The 19,281-nt window shown below is 44.8% G+C and overlaps 1 protein-coding gene across 1 annotated transcript; it reads right to left on the bottom strand.

The window, feature by feature from the left end:
- Positions 1-5,898: 5,898 nt before the first annotated feature.
- Positions 5,899-18,739, bottom strand: dact1 (dishevelled-binding antagonist of beta-catenin 1). The gene is made up of 4 exons (XM_074692567.1): positions 18,117-18,739; positions 13,732-13,861; positions 13,512-13,625; positions 5,899-10,485 (listed from the first exon to the last, which is right to left on the bottom strand). The coding sequence occupies exons 1-4, from the start codon at positions 18,390-18,392 to the stop codon at positions 8,336-8,338; spliced, it is 2,670 nt and encodes an 889-aa protein (XP_074548668.1). The 5' UTR covers positions 18,393-18,739; the 3' UTR covers positions 5,899-8,335.
- Between the last annotated feature and the right edge of the window lie 542 nt (positions 18,740-19,281).

The following is a 19,281-nucleotide window of genomic DNA, read 5'->3' as shown; positions in this document are numbered from 1 at the left end:
GAGCAGACTGAGCAGCACAAGCACAAAACGGTAGTTCATGCCGATCGTAACAACGGTACTGTTGTCCTGTTGTAAGCGCCCACGAGAAGCGGACCGTGAAGCAGCAACTGTTAAAGTGTTTCAGAAAATTCCACTTTGGAGGCTACTTTCAAAAGATTGCATTTTAGGTCGGCTGAAACATCGTTTCCGTGTAAACGCGAGGCCGGAATGCAACAAAACTTTTGCGTTTCACCCTAAAACCGTTGTCGTGTAAACAGACCCTAAGTAAGCTTCAGATTCAGGTTTGTAGGGCAAGGGTTCAGGTTTAGTTAAGTAGGGTAGGGCTTTACAGGATCAGACGAGTAGGCTCCAGGTTAGTGCAGTAATGGTTAGGGTTGGTAGGATTAGGATCAGTAGGGTTGGGGTTAGATACTGTGGGGAAAGAGCTCAGGTGAGTAGTGTAAGTTAGGATCAGTAGGGTTTGCATTTAGTGGAGTTAGTTCGTGGCGTTATGGTTTGGGTAAGTAGGGTAAGGGTGTCAGTTTTGGTCAAAGTGGGTTAGTGTTTGGTTTAGTAGGCTCCAGGTTAATAGGGTAAGAGTTGGTAGGATTTGGGATTGGGTTGGTAGGGTCAGGTTATGTTTAATGGGGAAAGGATTCAGGTTAGTGGGGTAAATTAGGGTCAGTTGTGTTCTCAGAGAAATGTGCAGAGACGTAAAGGAATGAGAGGAAGATTGCACATGAAAAAAGATTTAACATAACCTGTTTTTATTTTCTTTCTTTTAACAATTGATACAGCTAACCTTCTGCTAACATGTCGAATAAATCAGCACAGACTTTGAATCCTAAAGAACTGTCCACAGCTTCACAGTACAAGCAGAAACAAAAGGGAGGCTCCAATACAGAGCCAACACAGCCTTAGCGTCTCGTTTCTTTGGTTGTGTTCAGTCAGTGAGAAAAAATTTAAACATGAGAAATGGCCGAGATTATGTGGATGTTTTCCAGGAGACTCATTTTAATCATAGAGTCATTTATAGAGATCAGAGTGTGACATCATCAGTCAATGTCTGTTTCTTCTTCTTCTTCTTCTGGGGTTTCTGGTTTTAACAGCTTCAGGTGATCCCTGATCTTCTTTTCTTCTGCTGCTTGAAACATTTGATGCTTGGATTTTATTTTGTTTTCTCTGTTACACATCCTGTAGGGATAAACATGTTTGTTGGCGTGTAAGTGTGTGTGTTCATGTGTTTGTGAGTTAACTTAGATGCAGTGGAGCTTTATGTGGGCGGCAGTGTGGGCGAGAGTGTGTGTAGCCTGGAGTCAGTCTGTGTGTGTGTGTCTGCAGTGGTTCCCTCTGACGCACACACACATAATGTGAGGTGTTTTCTCCGAATAAATAAACAGTGAAGAGAAATAAGCTGAAGTGTGTCTCCGTGACAAAGAGAGATAAACTGAATACTGATCAGGGTTCTTGAGGGTCTCATTAAGATGATGCCACAGATAAGGCCCAGCTCTGTTTCCTCTGAAAGACAACAGGGAGTTAAAACACTCACCTCCCAGACGGCTCTTTGTTCCACTGACCCTACACACACATGCACACACACACACACACATTCACAAACCCACATTCACAGGCAGGCCTTTGCTGAAGCTGCTGTTTGTCTTCGTGTTTCCTCGGGGACAGTCCTCCAGTGGAGGACCTCGGGGAGAGAAGTGGAGGAAACATGGTCACAGAAGAAGAGAGGTAAGCTCTCTTTGTTTGGTCTTTGTGCTGAAGTTTCTGAAGTTCAGCTGAGAATGTTTTATCAGTCTTGACAAAACAACAAAACTGAACATGATCCTTACGACACATCAAATCAACAGAAACAAGTTCATACCAATTAAAAACACAATAACAGTGATTAACATCAGCTAAGCCAAAAACAGATCCAAGTGTGTGTGTGTGCTTTATATGTGTAGACTGTGTCACAGGATAAAGTTGGATCTTTCATGTTTCTCTGAGAACACAGAGCCCGGAAGAGTCAAGACACTGTGTGAAATCTTACAGGCGAAACAAAAACAGTAACGGAGAAAAAAAAGTTGTGTAATGCTCAAAAAAACAGCTGGTGGAACATCGCCTGATGCAGTTAATCAATAACAGCTGAGTCACATGAATGAGAGTATAACAGACACAGCAGAGAGACTGAGGCTCAGAAAGTAAGATGAGGAGTGGTTCATCACTCTATGAGAGGCTGTGTGAGCAGATAGTTCAACAGATTAATGTTCCTCAGAGTAAAAAGAGAAGGAATTAGTGGATTTCATTACCTACAGAGCAAATTATAATTCATAAACTTAGAGAATCTGGAGAAGTCCCTTTAAAAACAGGCACAAGGACCAAAACCAAGTCTGGATGGAGGAGATTCTCAGGCCCTTGGACAGAACTGCATTAAAACAGACAAGACTCAAAATCACTTGAAAAACCATCATCCGTGAGCATAGTTCATTATGCTTCTGTGTTGCTGGCATTCAATTTAAAATAAGGGTTTGTTTTTTTTTACAACAAACTAACATAGAAAAATGTTAGTTTCAACATTTAGAATAGAATAGAAAATACTTTATTTATCCCTGAGGGGAAATTAAGGAGGAGTCACAGCAGCAATCAAGAAAACAAAAGTAGGAAAGTGTACAGAAAGTGCAAAAAGGTCCATAAGAATGACATGATGATGACAGCTCGTCCATCATTCTCCAGTCAGCCAGCCTCCACCTCCACAGGGTCCAGGACTGAGCTTCTTCAGCAGTCTGTTCAGTCTCTGGTTCCTGGATCCTGTCTCCTCACAGCAGGTGAAGCTCTTCCAATGTGGCGTTGGTGTGTGGTGCTAGCTCCGTTAGCCATGTCTGTGGATAGCATGATGCTACTCTGCCTCTTGGTATTCCCTCTGTTGCTGGGTTAGCACCGCTAGCTCATCCATCTTATTGGAGATAGAGCTTACGTTCCCAATAACGATGGATAGAAGGACAGGTCCATGTCGTCACTTCTTAGCTCACACCTGAGAACCAGCATATCATCCTCACCTCCTTCTCCTCACCTTGTGGGGAAACATCAGGCCTTGCGCCAGTTAGCATTGACATGCTACAGGCTGCTAACAGCTGATTTCACATGTAAACAATGCAGCCATGGTTACATGTAGGATCTCCAGACAAACACAGGAGCAAAAATTGTAGAAATATCACTGAAGACACGAAAAGTTTGGTGTCTATGACCAACAAATGAGCCAAACAAGGTAATGATCCACTTCAAATACAGAAATGACGAAAAAGAGATGAAAAAATTACAAGAAATTGACAAAGAAGAGAGAGCTGTTTTAACAGGCAGCCACAACAGGGTACTGCCTTGCAACTTTGCCTAGCCATCAAATCAAAATCTGTTTTATAAACATTTTGTACAGCATATTTACTTTTCTGTGATCATATTTGTTTTATATATTTTGTCATGTAAACTAGGATATGTGATGATGAAATGAATATGTGATTGGATAAACTCTGAACTGAGTCCATAGAGTCTGTGTGAGCTTTTTGACTGTAACTCTGCTGATACAGCACATGTTCATCAGATCAGATGTCAGATTAAAGAGCTAATGTTTTATTTTGCAAAATCATGAAATATAAAACAGACCGAGTTCAAACCAGTTGAGAGGGGATGATAGACAGACAGAGGGAATGGAGAAAGAGAAATAAAAAGATGAAAGAGATATAAAAATCTGTTGATGTGGATCTATGTGATGTCAGATGTTGGCTCCAGATGTGGTGGAGGGATATGAGGCTGTAAAGAGGCCGCCTGTCTCATCCCACGCCAGGATACTTCAAGGTCTTCATAAGGAGTGGGAAAACTCAGAGCTCTCCTCAGTACATTGGGTGTTGAATGTGTCTTTAACTGCACATCTCTCAGGTTGTGTAGACTTGTCGAGATTGTCTCCTCGTCTAAGAAGAGCTCACCTGTATAGGGTGTTATTGATTACCTGAGAATAGCTCCTCTTTGTTTGTCTCAGGGTGTCTTCCTGCCTGCAGCGAATCTGCTCCCTGTGCCCCGTCTCTCCCTTTGTGCTTACATAAAGTTTTCTGAGTCTGAACGTCAGGAGGAATCAGGGGTTAAAGGTTAAAGTCTTCATCAGGAGGTCTTGACTCGCCTTGAGTCTGAAAATAAAATCAGTGATTTATTTATTTATATATTTATTTTGGCTTCAGTCCATCGTCTGACTGTCTCCTCTTTTTCCTCTCCTCCCAGACTTGGAGTGATAGAGGAAGTATTGATTGTTACTATCATTAAGCTATATTACACCACATGATTGCTGTGGATTCACCATTGAATCAAATAAACTTAGCTCTTTATCTTTCCTCTTTCCACTAGTAGGTGATTTTGCTGTCTTTCTCAATCAGGTGCTTTACTGCACCATGTTTGGGCTCATGCTCAAGCAGCCGTACCGTGCTCAAGTCCACCCCCTCAAACTAGGCTAAGAGGGTGACACTGAGCAAACACACTGGACTCTGGGGGGTAACATGCCTGGGCAAGGTAAGGACCGCGGAGAGGGAGAAAACCCTGAGTGGAAAATACTACAAACACACACACACACAAACGCCTACAGAGCTGCAGCTGAGTGTGAAGGGCAGGAGGGATTTTTTGAATCTGAGGGTGTTAAAGGAGGGAGCAAATGGCTGCAGTATGTGGGTTTGTGTGTGTGTGTGTGTGAGTGAGTGTGTTTTAAGGGCACTCTCAAGGATTTTCTGTGTTTCCTGTGTGTAACACTGCAGTGATTTATTCCTCTGTTCCCTCTGAGCTGACAGCCTGAGCCAGAGAGTGTGTGCATGTTTGTGTGTGTGTGTGTGTGTGTGTGTGTGTGTGTGTGTGTCCCTGCAGAGTTAGTCTGTCGTCCTCTTGCAGCCAAACCTGCAGCTCAGATGGAAAAAATGAAAAAAAAAAAAAAGGAGTAATAATATCATGGCTGCTTTAAGGCTCCTCTGGAAAACAGAGCGCTGACTGAGAAACATTAAGAGCCAGACAGGGAGATATGTTAGCACAACGATGTTAGCATTTAGCTCAGAGCTCCAACACAGACAACACAGCTTTTACTATGACTGCAGTAAGTGTTTGTGTGTGTTTAGTTTAAAATAGGTCTTGTCAGCAATCTTTCAGCTGTCCACTCTCATTATGCTAAAGATCAGGGGGCGATGAGTAATGGCCTCTGCAATACTAACACACACACACACGCGCGCGCACAGAGTCAGCAGTTCCTGCAGGCAGTACACAGAACAGCTCGTTGTTGGACATTTGTTTTCATTAAGGAAACAGAGACAACGTGCTGAGTGTGCACAGGGCAGGAATCTGTGCGCAAAGCATTCTGGGACATTTGGAGCTAAATTTAAGAGGAATAATTCTGTTGGTCAGTTTGATTTGTAGACTTTAACAGGATCTCAGTGTGTGTGTGTGTTTTTGTGAGTGTGTGTTTGAGTGAGAGATGTTGCAGTCTGTGGGTTGTTTAACAGGATTCATGTGCTTGACAGTCAGCTGAACTCTAAACATCTCCACCAGATCTGAGATCACACACACACACACAGACACTCACACACACACACACAGCTGAAGACATAAATTGCAAGTACTTCATGGACCATCAGTTTGTAACCTTATTTGCATTTTATAGCTCTGTGTGTTGAGCTGTGGAGATGTGATTTGTTGACACTCTGCGAGAGACAAACCGATGAAAATATCTCCTGCAGAATTCACATCAGGGGTGTGAAGCAGCTTAGCACAAAAAAGCAGCAAATATCAGGTGATCTGGCTTCGTTTGTGTGAGTGTTTATGCCAACTGGGGAAACAACCCTCCCGAGTCCAGGATTCAGGATTTGAGGTCAGAGAAAACAGAAGAATCCAGAATAACTAAGTGTTCAAGTCCACGTTTAATAAAGCGTAAAAAGGTTAAAGACCAGCATACACAGAATTATTTACACACTCTCAGTAACAGTCAGGTACAGGTGTATAGAAACCTCAGGAGGAGGTATGAAGGGTTTTGTTGAAATTTTAGGTCTAAAATGTTTAAATTGAAAATGAGAAAGAGGTGTGAGGGAAAACAGCTGAAGGCTTCTGTGACTGTTTGAAGATCTAGCTGTTCACACCTGAGCCAGGGCTTGATGATAAACAGAGGGTTACATTTAGAGACTCATCATCAGAGAAAAAGTCTGGAGCTGCTGTTAGAGCGTTTTACCCAGAGATATCACTGCATTGGAATGACTTAGCTTAGCTTAGCTTAGCACAAAGACAAAGAGACCCGCTGAAGTTCAATAACTTGATCTAAAAACATCCACATTAATGATTTTATTATCAGCAATAAGTTCAAGAAGCTAACAGGCTAAAGATAATGTAAGTGCACTTCTTATATGTTATTGTATTCTTGCGATTGAGTTACATTTAGCTGAGTGTTTGCTACAGAGCTAACACGTCTACTTGTCAAGACAGAGCTTGAGTGCTAACTGCTGCTAAACCTTCTCACACACACTTCCTTTATACATGTCTATACTTACATTTCTACCCTTCAACTCTTAACTGGTCCTAAACATCCACTTATTATAAGTTAGCTGCAATTGCTACGCTTATTTGCAAGCTGCTACCTATCTTATCATACTTACTTTTGCTAGCTCCTTTAGCCACCTTAACAGTTAATGCAGTTAGAATGTAGACACCTGATAGTCTTCTTTAAAGAGCTACACAGGTGAACAACTCCAGTCTCACCCACTCCCAGTCTTTGTGGTAAGCTAAGTTAAGCTAGCTGAATCTGAGGTAAAGACAGAAATCTTAATGTTTTAGTCTCTCTAAAAAGAGGAAATAGCCGATTGCTGTCTGTGTTTTCAGACAGAAATAATTTAAATCAAAGATTTTACCCAACCTCAGGGACTGAGATCAAAACCACGGCAGAGATTAAACACGGAGGGAAGTTTTAGACCTTTAGACTGAGTTATGATTTCCGAAACCTAACCAGACTGCGGTTAACTTAGTTAAACTGTTAGGATTTGTTAGGTTTAGGATCACAGTGATGATGAATCTCTAAAAATCACAAACCTTGTCTGTCTTTCTCTTCATGATGTGTAAAGTTAGTATGGCAACAGTGGTGACAGTAAATAGTCAGTCTTTGTGTTTAAATGCTGTTCAAACTGCAGCCTGGACCAGCTGTCAGTCCGTACCATGTGAAGCATCAAATATGTACGAAGCAAATATATTAGCATTAAATAGCTTTCATCAAACATAGCACCGTAATTCTACCCACCAATAAAAAAAAACAAGCATGTACAGACGTGTGGCATGGCGTGTGCGCTACAACCAAAGGCAAAGTCCATGTGATAAATACAAAATAAGGCTACAAAACACAGACGCACAGGGTGACACAGTCCATCTCAAAGTGCAGCAAATACAGAGAGGACTGCAGCAAGACACAACCTGGACCCAGCAGAGCCCTAACCCCCATCAGGACCAACCAAAGACTGTCAACTGGACCTTCAGGAGACACCCAGGGATTCCTAATGAACCGCCTGGAGGATACAGTCCAGCAGAGACACCGAAGGTCCAGTAGACCTCAGATAGTTTCAAACGTAAAGTCTGATGGGAACTCTCTCAGGTACAGTCAGGTGGTTTTTAGCTCAGGCACTGTTTCAGGGGGAGACAAAGAGATGTGGAGGAAGCCAATTTGATTGGCCGACTTTTCCTCTCTTCATTAACCAAAGTTTTCCAACAGCATCTGATGCTGAGTTTGTCCTGAAGATTGGAGGTTATCTGACACAGACACAATTTGATCTTTCAGCATAAATGTTTAAAATCTTTTAAGGTGTCCAGACTTCTGGTGGAAGTGACTGTTATCATGAGCTGAGTTACGACCTCACATCAGTTAAAACTTTTGGACTGGGGCCTTGGCAACGAAATCATAAACCGACCACTTTGAGCACCAGAACCTTGACAGTCCTAAAACCAGCACCACTCCTCAGGTTTCCAACATGCTCCTTTTTAAACAGACAAACAGTGGGAGAAAAGGCATCAGATGACAAACTTGCAGAGGTCTGGACGCATCAGATCACTGTGTCCCTCTGATTAACTGGTTCTCTGTACAGGTTTCAGGTGTACCTTGGTGTTCCTGACTAGTTAGGGTAATGGTACATTCTTACTGGTCACACATGCTTTCACAAAGATGGATGACTGGTTGGGTAAAGCGTCCAAGAGCTCCGGTCTGTCTGCTCCTTCCTCAGGTGTAGGTGGTTCAGGTATGTTAGGAGTGCAAAGGTAGGACACCCCAGCTGGTATGGCTCTGGGTGGCTGTAGCAGGTAGAGGCGGGGCCCTGCTGGTTCACACTGTAGTCATGAGTTTTAGAGAACCCGACCTGAACCTGAGGATCTTCTTCTTCAGGTTATGGGAGGCCTTGATCTTGATGTAGGCCTGAGCCTGAGCTGCGGTCATTTCCTGACCTGTCACCCTGGTCCCCGCTGCCTCTGACTGGGCCCACCCCCTTCCTGTAACACAGGCCCCACCCCCAGCCCCACCTCCTCCACTCTCCTCTGTATCACTGGTGCTGGTGCTCTCATCCATGTACTCCTCCTCGCTGGACTCACTGTCTCCAAAGCGGTTGGTGGTGTAGTTGGACCTCTCGTCTTCGCTGGTGTCCACGATGGTGGAGTGAAAAAGTGACGCACACTCTGCTGAATACTCAGAGTCACTTCCTGCTGTATAGGCATACGGGCTGCTCAATAACCCACCAGAGGGGAGGAACTCATTGGCAGCAGAATGACTCAGCAACTCTTTTCTCTTACGCCGCTGAGCCCGCCTGAACGCCTCATCGTAAGGTACCTCCATGATTGCTCGCAAACGCCGGTAGTCACTCCGTTTGTGCTTTGGTTTAGCAACAACTACAACTTGGTCGCGTCCATTGTGATGATGATGGTGGTGACCGTGGTGGTGATGGTGTCCATGGTGGTGGTGTCCATGGTGAAGGTGCCTGGATGAACCAGACTGTACACTGCTCAGTGTTGATGTCATGTGTTTGTCCAGGACTCGGCCCTCTGGGATGGATGCAGGGAGGCGTCGGATTCTGGAGGAGGACCCGTTAGCACCACCTGCTCTCCTGGAGCCTTTAATGTGGACAGAGCCACCATCTTCCAGCAGCCGGGACCTTTTAGAGCTGGATTTGTGGTGGGACTTGTCCCCTCGTCTCTCGTTGAGTCCAGAGTCCTGACTTGTCCTCAGATTCGTGTTCTTCACTTTAGCAGATCTAAGGATTTTGTTCCCGCTCTTACAGGGCTTGATGTTCTGCCTCTGATGGGAAGTTGACTTAGTGCCAACCATGTGACCCTCTCCTTGAGGTTCATCCAGACTGTGGGAGGATCCTACACTGGTCTTGTTAACAACAGATCTCTCAGTCCTCTCAGTCCTCTCAGTCCTCTCAGTCTGGGGAGGTTTAGGGCTGTTTCTAGGAGCCGCTGATTGTAGTTTGACAGCTGGAGGAGATTTCAGGGGCAGCTCCTGGTCAGGAGGGTAACATGGCAGCTTGGTCTCCTTGGGGGAGGAGTTTGCTTTGGGACAGCCCAGCTCCCTAAGGTCTTTGGGTAGAGGAGCTGAGGACACTGCTGAGGGAGGGAGAGGCCTGATGCTTTTCTGTTTCAGCAGACTGTGAGTGCTTGTGTTGGAGTCCTGGTTCCTTGCAGGTGAGCTGGTCTGGACGTTGTTCCTCAGAGGAGACAGGTTTGTGTTTTGTGTCAGGTCACTGAGCTTAAAGCCATCTGGGTAACCACTAGGGGCCTCCTGCTCCTCAGATTTACTTTCCACGGACCACTGCCTCTGAGGAGAAGAGGTAACAGCACTGTCTGCTCCTCCAGCTGGCCAGGAGGGTCTGAGGTCAGTCCCCCTTACAGTCCCAAAACTAGACCCAGAGCTGGGACCAGACACCTGCCTCACACAGAGACTGGCCTGCCTCAGGATGCTCTTTGAGGGGTCAGTACTGATACTGGTCCTAGGTCTGTTGGTCCTGATGGGCAGGACTCTCCTCTGCAGCAGGCCGAAGATGTAGCTGTCAAGTCGTTTATGGGAGGGAGTCAGAGAGGAAGAGGAGGAGCAGGAGGGGGCTGGCCAGGAGGAGCTCTGAGGTACAGAAGGAGCTGAAACAGGAAGAGATTCTGGTTTGAGTTCTTCAACAGCAGCTTCAAGACTCTTAAGAGTCCCTTCTTCTCTGCTTTGACCCCCATGACCCCACTTCTGCAAGAAAACAGGGCTCTGGACAGCCACAGCATGCAGAGGGCTCGGGTAGCGGAGGACTTCTCCACCACTTCGAGCCACTAGGTCGCAGTGAAACTTAGACTGAGAGTCACACGTGACCGCAGAGGAGACAGAGTCCACGGTTGGTGGGTGAGGAGCGGAGAGCGAGCGGCGGACTGTACCACAGAAGGATGAGTCATCACACAGCCCTCCAACCAGATCATCACAATCCAAACAGCTGGCCAGCTCATCTGCAGGAGACAGAGACAGACCAGACATCAGAGTGAGACTCAGGATCGCCACAGATGTTATTTCTCTAGAGGACTTCTACTTTATGAGCCACACTCAGAACATTTCTCTGTCTGACTGTTGACTGGATCTGAGTGTTTCCTAACGTCTACAGCTGATAGGTGGTTCACTGGGAGACGCTCTGATGAAATGTCTGCTGGGTAATGACTGTGTTTGGAGAGGCTGATGGAGAGTACCAGCAGTAGGAAGTGGAAAATTCTTTGTGCTGAGAAATGTTACCTCTTTGATCCCAGTCCTCAGAGAGTGGGAGCTGCACAGGATCACAAACACAGATCATTCATCGGGTAGTAAATATAACTCAGAGCTCCAAAAGGAAGGATTAAGATGAGGGGCCACCACACATGATGGAGGCTCGACACTAACAGGGAGCTGTCGGATTGTTTCAGGATGGAGTCAAACAACTGGTCCTAATCTCTCTCAGCACTTGAGCAGCGTGGACTCAGCTGGTTTGGTTAGCTAACATGTTCTCCTATATTGTGACATACTCAAGCTTTTAGGCTGTGCGAATCTGCCTAGTATCTGTTTCAATCTAGCTTCTAGCATGTAAATGTGTGTTTGAATGTTTGGGAAAGGCTGAGGATAAAACTTTTTGGGTGCTATGACCAAGGTTAAAATAGATAACTAAAACGAAACTAAAAACGAAAACTAAAATTTAAAATACATTGCAGTTAACTCAAACTAATAAAAACTAGAAAAGAAATCAAAAACAATAAGTAAACTAAAACTGTACCTTGTGTTCACAAAACTAACTGAAAATAACCAAAATTACAGACAAAATGTCCTTAGTTATAGTTTTCGACAATATTAATAGCCTTTAGGATTTAAATTAACCCGACACATTTTCCCAACCAATTTTATGACAGTTTTCGGCAATTGTCAGTGCCGTACAACGACATCATAGCGGCCTACTGAGAAGTGCTTGTTTACTGCACTGACTGGCTGTGCGCTGTGCTGCGACGAAACGTAGTGGAGCAATGAATCAGAGCATCTGTAATAGTTTAATTGTATTTGGGTCTGCCTTTATTGTTACAGAGTCCAAGTTTCTAATTATTTAAGCTCATATATTATTGTTTTATATAATTTATGTTTATATTATTTTTATGTAATTTATGTTTTTATTTTTCATTCTAAGTTTCTATTATTTTCTTGTGTTTAAGGCAGCAGCTAACAGTTCAGTATCAGCATTGACTGAGCAGTGAGCACTATGTTGGACTTAAAAAATAAACAGTATTACAAAATATTTACTCTGACTTTTTTGAATCCTGCATCTGGTTTATCAGGTATGAAAAAACTAAAACTAAACTAAAACTAAGCCTTGTTGCAAAAATCAAAACTAGATAAAAACTAGAATGCCTGCTCGAAAACTAATTAAAACTAAACTATAAGGGAAAAAAAATGTCAAAACTAACTAAAACTAAACTATTATGACAAATCCAAAACTATTTTAACCTTGGGGATGACCAGTATATGATGGAAGAATGCTGAGATTACTGATATTATGATTTCAGTTTTCTGGGCAAGGGGGCACCTGAGACCCCCACTATGCAAGGCCCTGCTCTCTAAACGGCTTAAAGATGTCCTGACAAGCTGTGGGAAAACCAGAGCTGTAACTGACAGCATTTAAGATGTCTAAGTGCAGAGTTAATCTGTTTAGCTCCACTTGAGTGTGTATGTGTGAGTGTGAGGAGTGTGTGTGTGTGTGTGTGTGTGTGAGAGAGAGAGAGAGCAGTTCAGCTCCTCTGATTTTATCTCCAGAATGAACTCAGACTTAGAGACGGATGTTTGTTCTGTCTGCTTGATCAGGAGCCACACCTCGCAGTTTAATAACCAGAGAGGACAGAACAAACACAAACACACACTCACACACACACAAATACACTTCATTAATATCAAACTGAGAAAATGTAGAAAACAAAACTGGAACAGAAAAGTCTCTGCTCTAAAATCTGAGAAAATCAACCGCCCTGTGAAGTCACCCTTAAGACCAGGATCTGTAACAAGACCAGGACCTTAAACCAGACAGGATCTTCCTGTCACATGGGCTGAGTCTGTTGATCTCTAACTTTATGCTCTGTGTGTCTGGATCAGATATGTTAGTTCCCCCCTGATACAAGGAGCAAAATACAGTCCTCAAACTTAAATTAATATAATTCAGACTGTAGTAATCCAGGCCTGACCTACAGCAGGTAAAGGTGCTAACAGACACTACTATGATCACTTTCTAATCTGATTAAACCTGACTGGGAGTAAATTTAAAGCAAGAGCTGAAAGATGTCTTTCATTTTTCAGTTTCATGAGGTCAGATCTGACACCCAGCACCCGGTGTAAACTGTGTGTGTGTTTGTGTGTGTGTGTGTGTGTGTGTGTGTGTGTGTGTGTGTGTGTGTGTGTGTGTGTGTGTGTGTGTGTGTGTTCGCAGGCTGGTGTTTGAGTGTTATCATCAGAGGTGTGACAGTTTGAGCTTCAGCAGGGAAACAGCTTCCAGATGTCTCCTCACCTTCAAACACAAACACTCACACACACACTCACTCACACAAAGTCACTCAAACACACACACACACACACACAGTGAAGCAGGCGGTCTGATATCTGAGTGTTAGAGTGATCAAAGTCAATAAATAAAGAATGAAGAGTCAATAAATAAACATTCTGTTATGTATGTGATCAGGAAACACGGTGGCTTCCACACGGCGGAAGACTTTTATTTTGAAGGCCTGACTTTCAACCATGCATGTGTGTGTGTGAGAGTGTGTGTGTGTGTGTGTGTGTTTACACAGTGATGGAACCAAAAGGAGCAGACACATGTGACATCAAAGAGAGGGGGAGGATCCTAGTCCGCAGGATGTTTCTGCTCTGTGTGAACTGACCATATATTGATCATTTTGGTTTATTTATCGAGTATTGATTGGTTGTGTTTTGATCATGTATTGATAATGTATTAATTGAGATTGTTTATGTTTTTTGTTACCTGCAGATGGGAGTCGTCCATCAGCGTCAGCCATGGAACAGAAACACTCGCTGAAGACAGAGTTTGATGAGTTAGAAAGTGAGCCAGATGCTCCGTCACTCAGCTCGTAGAAACCTGTGGGATCAAAAACGGGAGGATCAGGACCAGTGTCACAAACTTTTAGATGTTGCTGTGCTGCTTCCATATCTATTTCTTTTTCCATTTTACTGTGTCCTGGTACCTGAACTAGGTCTGCTGTCCGTCTCCGGCAGGTCATGTGACTCCTCAGTGTCCAATCGCAGGTCGCTGATCTGACGGTCCAGCTCCTGAAGCTGACTGAGGAGTCCAGTGTCTCTCCTCCGCAAACAGTTCTGAAAGGAAGCGCACACAAACACAATTCATCACTGTTAATTCTTTCAGATGACAGTCTGGTTTTTATCCAAACAGAGTAACAATCCCACAGGACCTTTTAGAGTCCGACTGTGAACCAGAAGCAGACAGAGAGACTACTACACGATCTGGTAGTGATCAGACCTCAGATGTGTGACACGCTTTAAAGAGGGGGTATTCTGTATTCTGCTTCCCCATATTTTACACAACAAACAAACTGATGTGGTGCAGGGTTTCCTCTGCTCCTGTCAGTTTCCACAGGGATCCCAACGCTGGGTGAGGGGGCGGAGCTGAGCCAGTCTGGCAGCTTCAGGAGAAATGGAGCAGAGCCGAGCCCAGTCTGTTCATGTCCTGTGATCTTTGACCTCCATCTCAGATTCTGATTAGCAGCTCCAGGCTCTCATCAGATAAGATCAGGTGTTTACATACCTGCTGATCATCACCTGGCTCTACACACACCGCTGAGTATCACACTGATCTTATCACACACACACACGGTCACAGAGAGAGCGTTCATGTTTCAGGCACACTCTGTTCAGTTTACATTCACAGGTAAAGAATTATTGCACTCAACAGCTGCACACACACACACACACACACACACACACACACTGACAGCAGCAGTTTAAAACCATTAGATGCCTTCATGAAACTATTAATAAGGAGCATCAAACAGCACACACTGCGCACACCCTACCATCCACACAGAGAAACAGCTGCTCCTTTAAAACTCTACACACACACACACACACACACACACAGCAGGGATGGAAAACATGCGGGTTATGCAGCTCTCAGGTCATGTGCTGCATTCCTGTGACTGAGCTGCAGAAACAAACGTCTGATAAACACTCAGATACCAAACCAGAGCTCCCAGTAACACCAGTATACATAAACTACCCCCCTAAAACACACACACACACACACACACACACATACTTTAGACCAGTACACTCAACCAGTAACACCAGCACACTTCCTTTAGACCACCACAGACTTTAGACCACCACAGACTTTAGACCAGCTGACCAAAATATGAACTAGTTATTTCCCAGTTAAGCCCCGCCTCCTCTCACTACCTCCATGCATGGTTTAGTATTGATCAAGTCATTTGACTGATCAGTTTTTAACCATCACTTGCCTGGTGGGATAGCCTCGTAGATATGTGTGTGTGGGTGTGGGTGTGTGTGTGTGTGCAGCTGCTCTCTGGTATAAGCAGCGTGTTCAAACACACACACTCTCTTCCAGCTGTTTCTCCCGTCAATCACCCTGCAGACAGCTGAGGCCCAGGAGGAAGTGATGTCATCAACACACTACTCGTTTCAACCCTGCTATTCTTACTTCAGCACCAGCCAATCAGCTCGCTTTCTGAGCCCGCTCTTTGTCCGTGTTCTCCAAGCAGCACAGATCATCTAATGTTCAGTTTTATCTCCATGTTTGTTCTCCTCCACCTCCAACAGAACATGTCTAACCCTCACCAGGAAGACTGCACAAACCTTTTATTCTGAAAGGAAACTGATAATCAGTAATCTCTGTCATATGAACTAGTTAAACAGGACTCCAGCCGTCCAGATCCAGACAGCCCTGGACTTCCTGTGAGTGATCCTCAGACTGTTTGTGTCTCAGCTGCTCCACACTGGGCTGAAAGTCGATCTGCAGAGTTTCCAGCAGCTCAGAGGAATCTCCATTTGTTCCTGCATACAGCGGGGAGGGGGGGGTGGCTAATCTGCTCCAGATTCAAGTTTAGAGCTGCAGCTGCAGGCCGGACAGAGTCCAGAAACAACCAACACAGAAATCTGACCTGAAAACACGTCCAGGAGGAGGAGGAGGAGAAAGAAATAAGCAGAGAACAAAAAAGAGCAGACTGAAAAAATAAGAAGAGGAGGGGGTTGTATGGAGTCCATCAGATCAAGCAGAGATCAGGTTTCTGTAAAACATGAAACAGCTGCTGAGACATGCAAACAACATGGCCGTGCTTCGGTCTGAACTCACTCATTGAAACATTCATCTTCATAAAGCGATAGAGAGCACTTTAAAAAAAAGACGTGAGGAGGATCAGCTGAGGCCTTCATCATGTCGTGCTCACGCTCTGTATCCAATTTCAAGGCCTTAAAAAGTAAATATCAAACCTTCCAAGACATACCGCCAGCTGACCTCACTTCAAAGCCTCTCACTGACACACCGACGCCATGACCGTTGTGTTAAAAGTTACACTTGAATGCAGCACGAGGCGACAGCTGACAGTCAGCTGACCAATGCAGTGTAGAGAGGTGTGTGATTTTAAAGCGTACTACAGATGCAAATGAGCTGAGTCACTCACAGTAACCAGAACTAACTAACCCATCTCAACAGAGCAGCAGCTCCTCTGTGTGTGTAGAGTGATGCAACGTGTGTTTGTGGTTAAGGATCCTCCTCCTCTGTAACAAGAAGATCTCTCTCTTCAGCAATGTTGATTTTCCTCCAACCTCCCTCAGTTTCACACAAACAACCTCAACATCAGCAAGCTCCATCAAAACAGATGAAGCATGTACAGCAGCGTAGGTTACTCTAGGTCACACAGCTTATAAGTGGTGCACTATGGGTAATGTATTTCACACTGTAGTATGAAGAGGAAAGGACTGCCCAACCAAAGTTTGAGAGTCATGGTGTTGAGCTTTGATACGTTTGTGTTTTTTAACCTGATCACACACCTGAGCTTGCCTCTGGTTCAACCCCTAGCTCCTTCACAGTTACACCAAAGGGAGTTTCAGCAAATACACACATACAAACACACACTAACACACAACAGGACACAAGGACACCAAACCCAACCAACACCGCTTCCCTAACAACACACAGACTGACTGAGCCTGAGAATACACAAATGAACCTTGTTCATGTTGGACTAATCAGCTCTGTCTGTATGTTAGTGTGTGTGTGTGTGTGTGAGTGTGTGTGTGTGTGTGTGTGTGTGTGAGTGTGTGTGTGTGTGTGTGTGTGTGTGTGTGTGTGTGTGTGTGTGTGTGTGTGTGTGATCGCCTGCTGATTCTCTGAACAAACCAACCGGAGAGAGTTCATTATCTGAGAGCTGCTTCAGGCCACAACACGCCTCTTTAATTAAACACACACACACACACACACACACACACACACACACACACACACACACACACACACACACACACACACACCTGGAATCACTGAATCCCCCAGTATCCTCTCTGAGCCGCGGGGGGCCGAGGATCAGACTGGAGGAGTTAATTCTGGTCAAACATAAAACCTCCCCCAACACACACACACACACACACTCATGACATCAGCGTCTTTATGACATCAGGATGTTTATTCTCTCACCTTAAAGAGACAAATAAACTGTAATTAGGAAAATATTCACAGAAAGGAACAGTGTGTGTGTGTCTGTGTTTTAACGAGTGTTTGTTTAATCTGAGCTGATCAGTCTGTAAACACACTAGAATCTGTTTCTGTGATGTCAGATGACCCATGCTCACCTGCTCCGATCTCTCTCACACACACTTACACACACACACCTGTGTGTTCTTCACTAATGACATATTTTACTGCAACCATCCAAACCATAATGACACTGTGAGTTAAATGACCTCAGAGTGAAACACAGGTCTGGTTTAAAGAGTGAAAGAGCTCTGACAGCAGCCTCACTGAGGATGAGGAGGATGAAGGTTAGAAGATGCACAGTTTGCAGACTGAGCTCAGAAAGATCTGCTGAGACCAGGTTTTACATCAACTCTCAGAGGATCAATGTGAAAACACAGAGCAGGAAATGTCTGACCAGGCCCTGGGACAAAGCCCACAATCACCAGGAGAGAGAAAGAGAAAAACCTGAGTCACCACGACAGCACCGTGAGTCTTTAAACAGCTGATCAATAAGTGATCCATAAGCACACAGATCATTAAAATCTGATCTCAGCTCCACACTCCCTCACAGGTGAGCCTGGCATCACCTGGAACAGTCAAAACAAATTTATTTCTTAATCTAAAATCAGACAGATCAATGATGTCACTCACCTTAAACACACCCCAGTGTTTCTATATTAAAGAGGGGCTGACCCCGCCTTCACCCCTGACCTTTGGCCTTACACACACACACACACACACACACACACACACACACACACACACACACACACACACACACACACACACACACACCTGAGTCCTTCAGCCCCAGACTGAGGTCTCAGGGGTCAGAGGTCATGAGACAGACAGGTCAGGACCTACCAGCTGTTTCCTGAGCAGCAGGATGTTCTCCTCCAAGAGCTTCTCCTCTGAGCTCAGTTGAGCCTCCCTCCGCCGCTCCTCTTCCTCTACAACCTCTTCCACGACCTCCTCCTCCTCCTCCCGGATCTCCAGAGCGGCCCGGACCAGCACCTCTTGCCGCTGCCGCAGGAGCTCCAGCTCCCCCAACCCAGACACGGTGGCCTCCAGCCGCTCCCGCACAGAGCGCAGCCGCTCCACCGCCTCCGCGTCCCGCCGCGCGGCACCGGACTGCAGCATCTCCGTGTCAGAGGGGGGTCAGAGTCTCTGCAGGATCAGGGTCCGGGAGACCTGCAGGGTTTGGACAGCATGGTGAATCAGCTGACCCGGTGAAGTGAGCGAGCTGGGTCAGACAGTGAGTCAGACTTGGGTCCTCTGTCTGCTCTCTGAAGCTGCGAGAAGCAACCGGTGGTCTAACGGTCCACTAAAACACAAAGAGCTCAAAATAATCCAGAAGATAAAATCCGGGTCCGGTAGGGCAAGTGTCCAGGTAAGTCCCAGCATGCCCCAAGGCCACTGCGGTGATTGGATCCAGCAGAGAGAAGCGTAGACACGGCCTGGACTCCGTCCTGCTGCCGCTGCTCCTGACGCTCCGCACGGACTGACCGACAGCAGCACCCTGATACCGGGGCCCCACAATCCCCGCCCCCTCTACGCTCTACCACACCAGGCTGTGTGACGTCAGCAACAATAAGAACACGAGTTTCCTGTATGCACCTTCAAAATAAAACAAAAGTCACGCTTCGTTAAAATCAGACACTGAGGGACAAACAATTCTTCTTTGCCTCTTTAATCTGATAAACTCAACATTTCATGCGTCTAAACATTATAATTTATAGTGATAAGACATATAATTAATAGGCTATGTATAGCATGTTATAATAGAAAAATTCTCAGATGTATTTTATTTTGTTGCTTAACTCTGCTGGAAACAAATCAGCAAGTGCTGATGTGTTTCACATGAAAAGAAAATATTTTTATAATTTAAGTCATCAATAAAACAGAGATTTTTTTCCAAAACCAATGTTGAATTTCTTTTCTTAATCTCCTGTTCTTTTATTTTTTTAATCTTTCTTAAAAAAAAAATACAAGTAAAGTACATTTTTTATCACTCGCAAAAATTTGAATA

This window comes from Halichoeres trimaculatus, unplaced genomic scaffold (genome assembly GCF_033239565.1).
Source record: "Halichoeres trimaculatus isolate MK-OKI-2021-1 unplaced genomic scaffold, fHalTri1.1 fHalTri1_scaffold_17, whole genome shotgun sequence".
Taxonomy (NCBI): Eukaryota; Metazoa; Chordata; class Actinopteri; order Labriformes; family Labridae; genus Halichoeres; species Halichoeres trimaculatus.
The sequence above is the reverse complement of the archived record's forward strand: the minus strand, read 5'-3'. Positions and strand labels throughout refer to the sequence as shown.

What these genes read in the sequence shown, in the direction of transcription:
- dact1 (XM_074692567.1), bottom strand. Translation starts at nt 18,392, where the DNA reads ATGCTGCAGTCCGGTGCCGCGCGGCGGGACGCGGAGGCGGTGGAGCGG. An exon ending in TGCTGCTCAGGAAACAGCTG is followed by an intron (nt 13,862 to 18,116) that starts GTAGGTCCTGAC and finishes GCTTCCTTTCAG; the next exon opens with AACTGTTTGCGGAGGAGAGA. An exon ending in TGGACGACTCCCATCTGCAG is followed by an intron (nt 10,486 to 13,511) that starts GTAACAAAAAAC and finishes TGTCTCCTGCAG; the next exon opens with ATGAGCTGGCCAGCTGTTTG.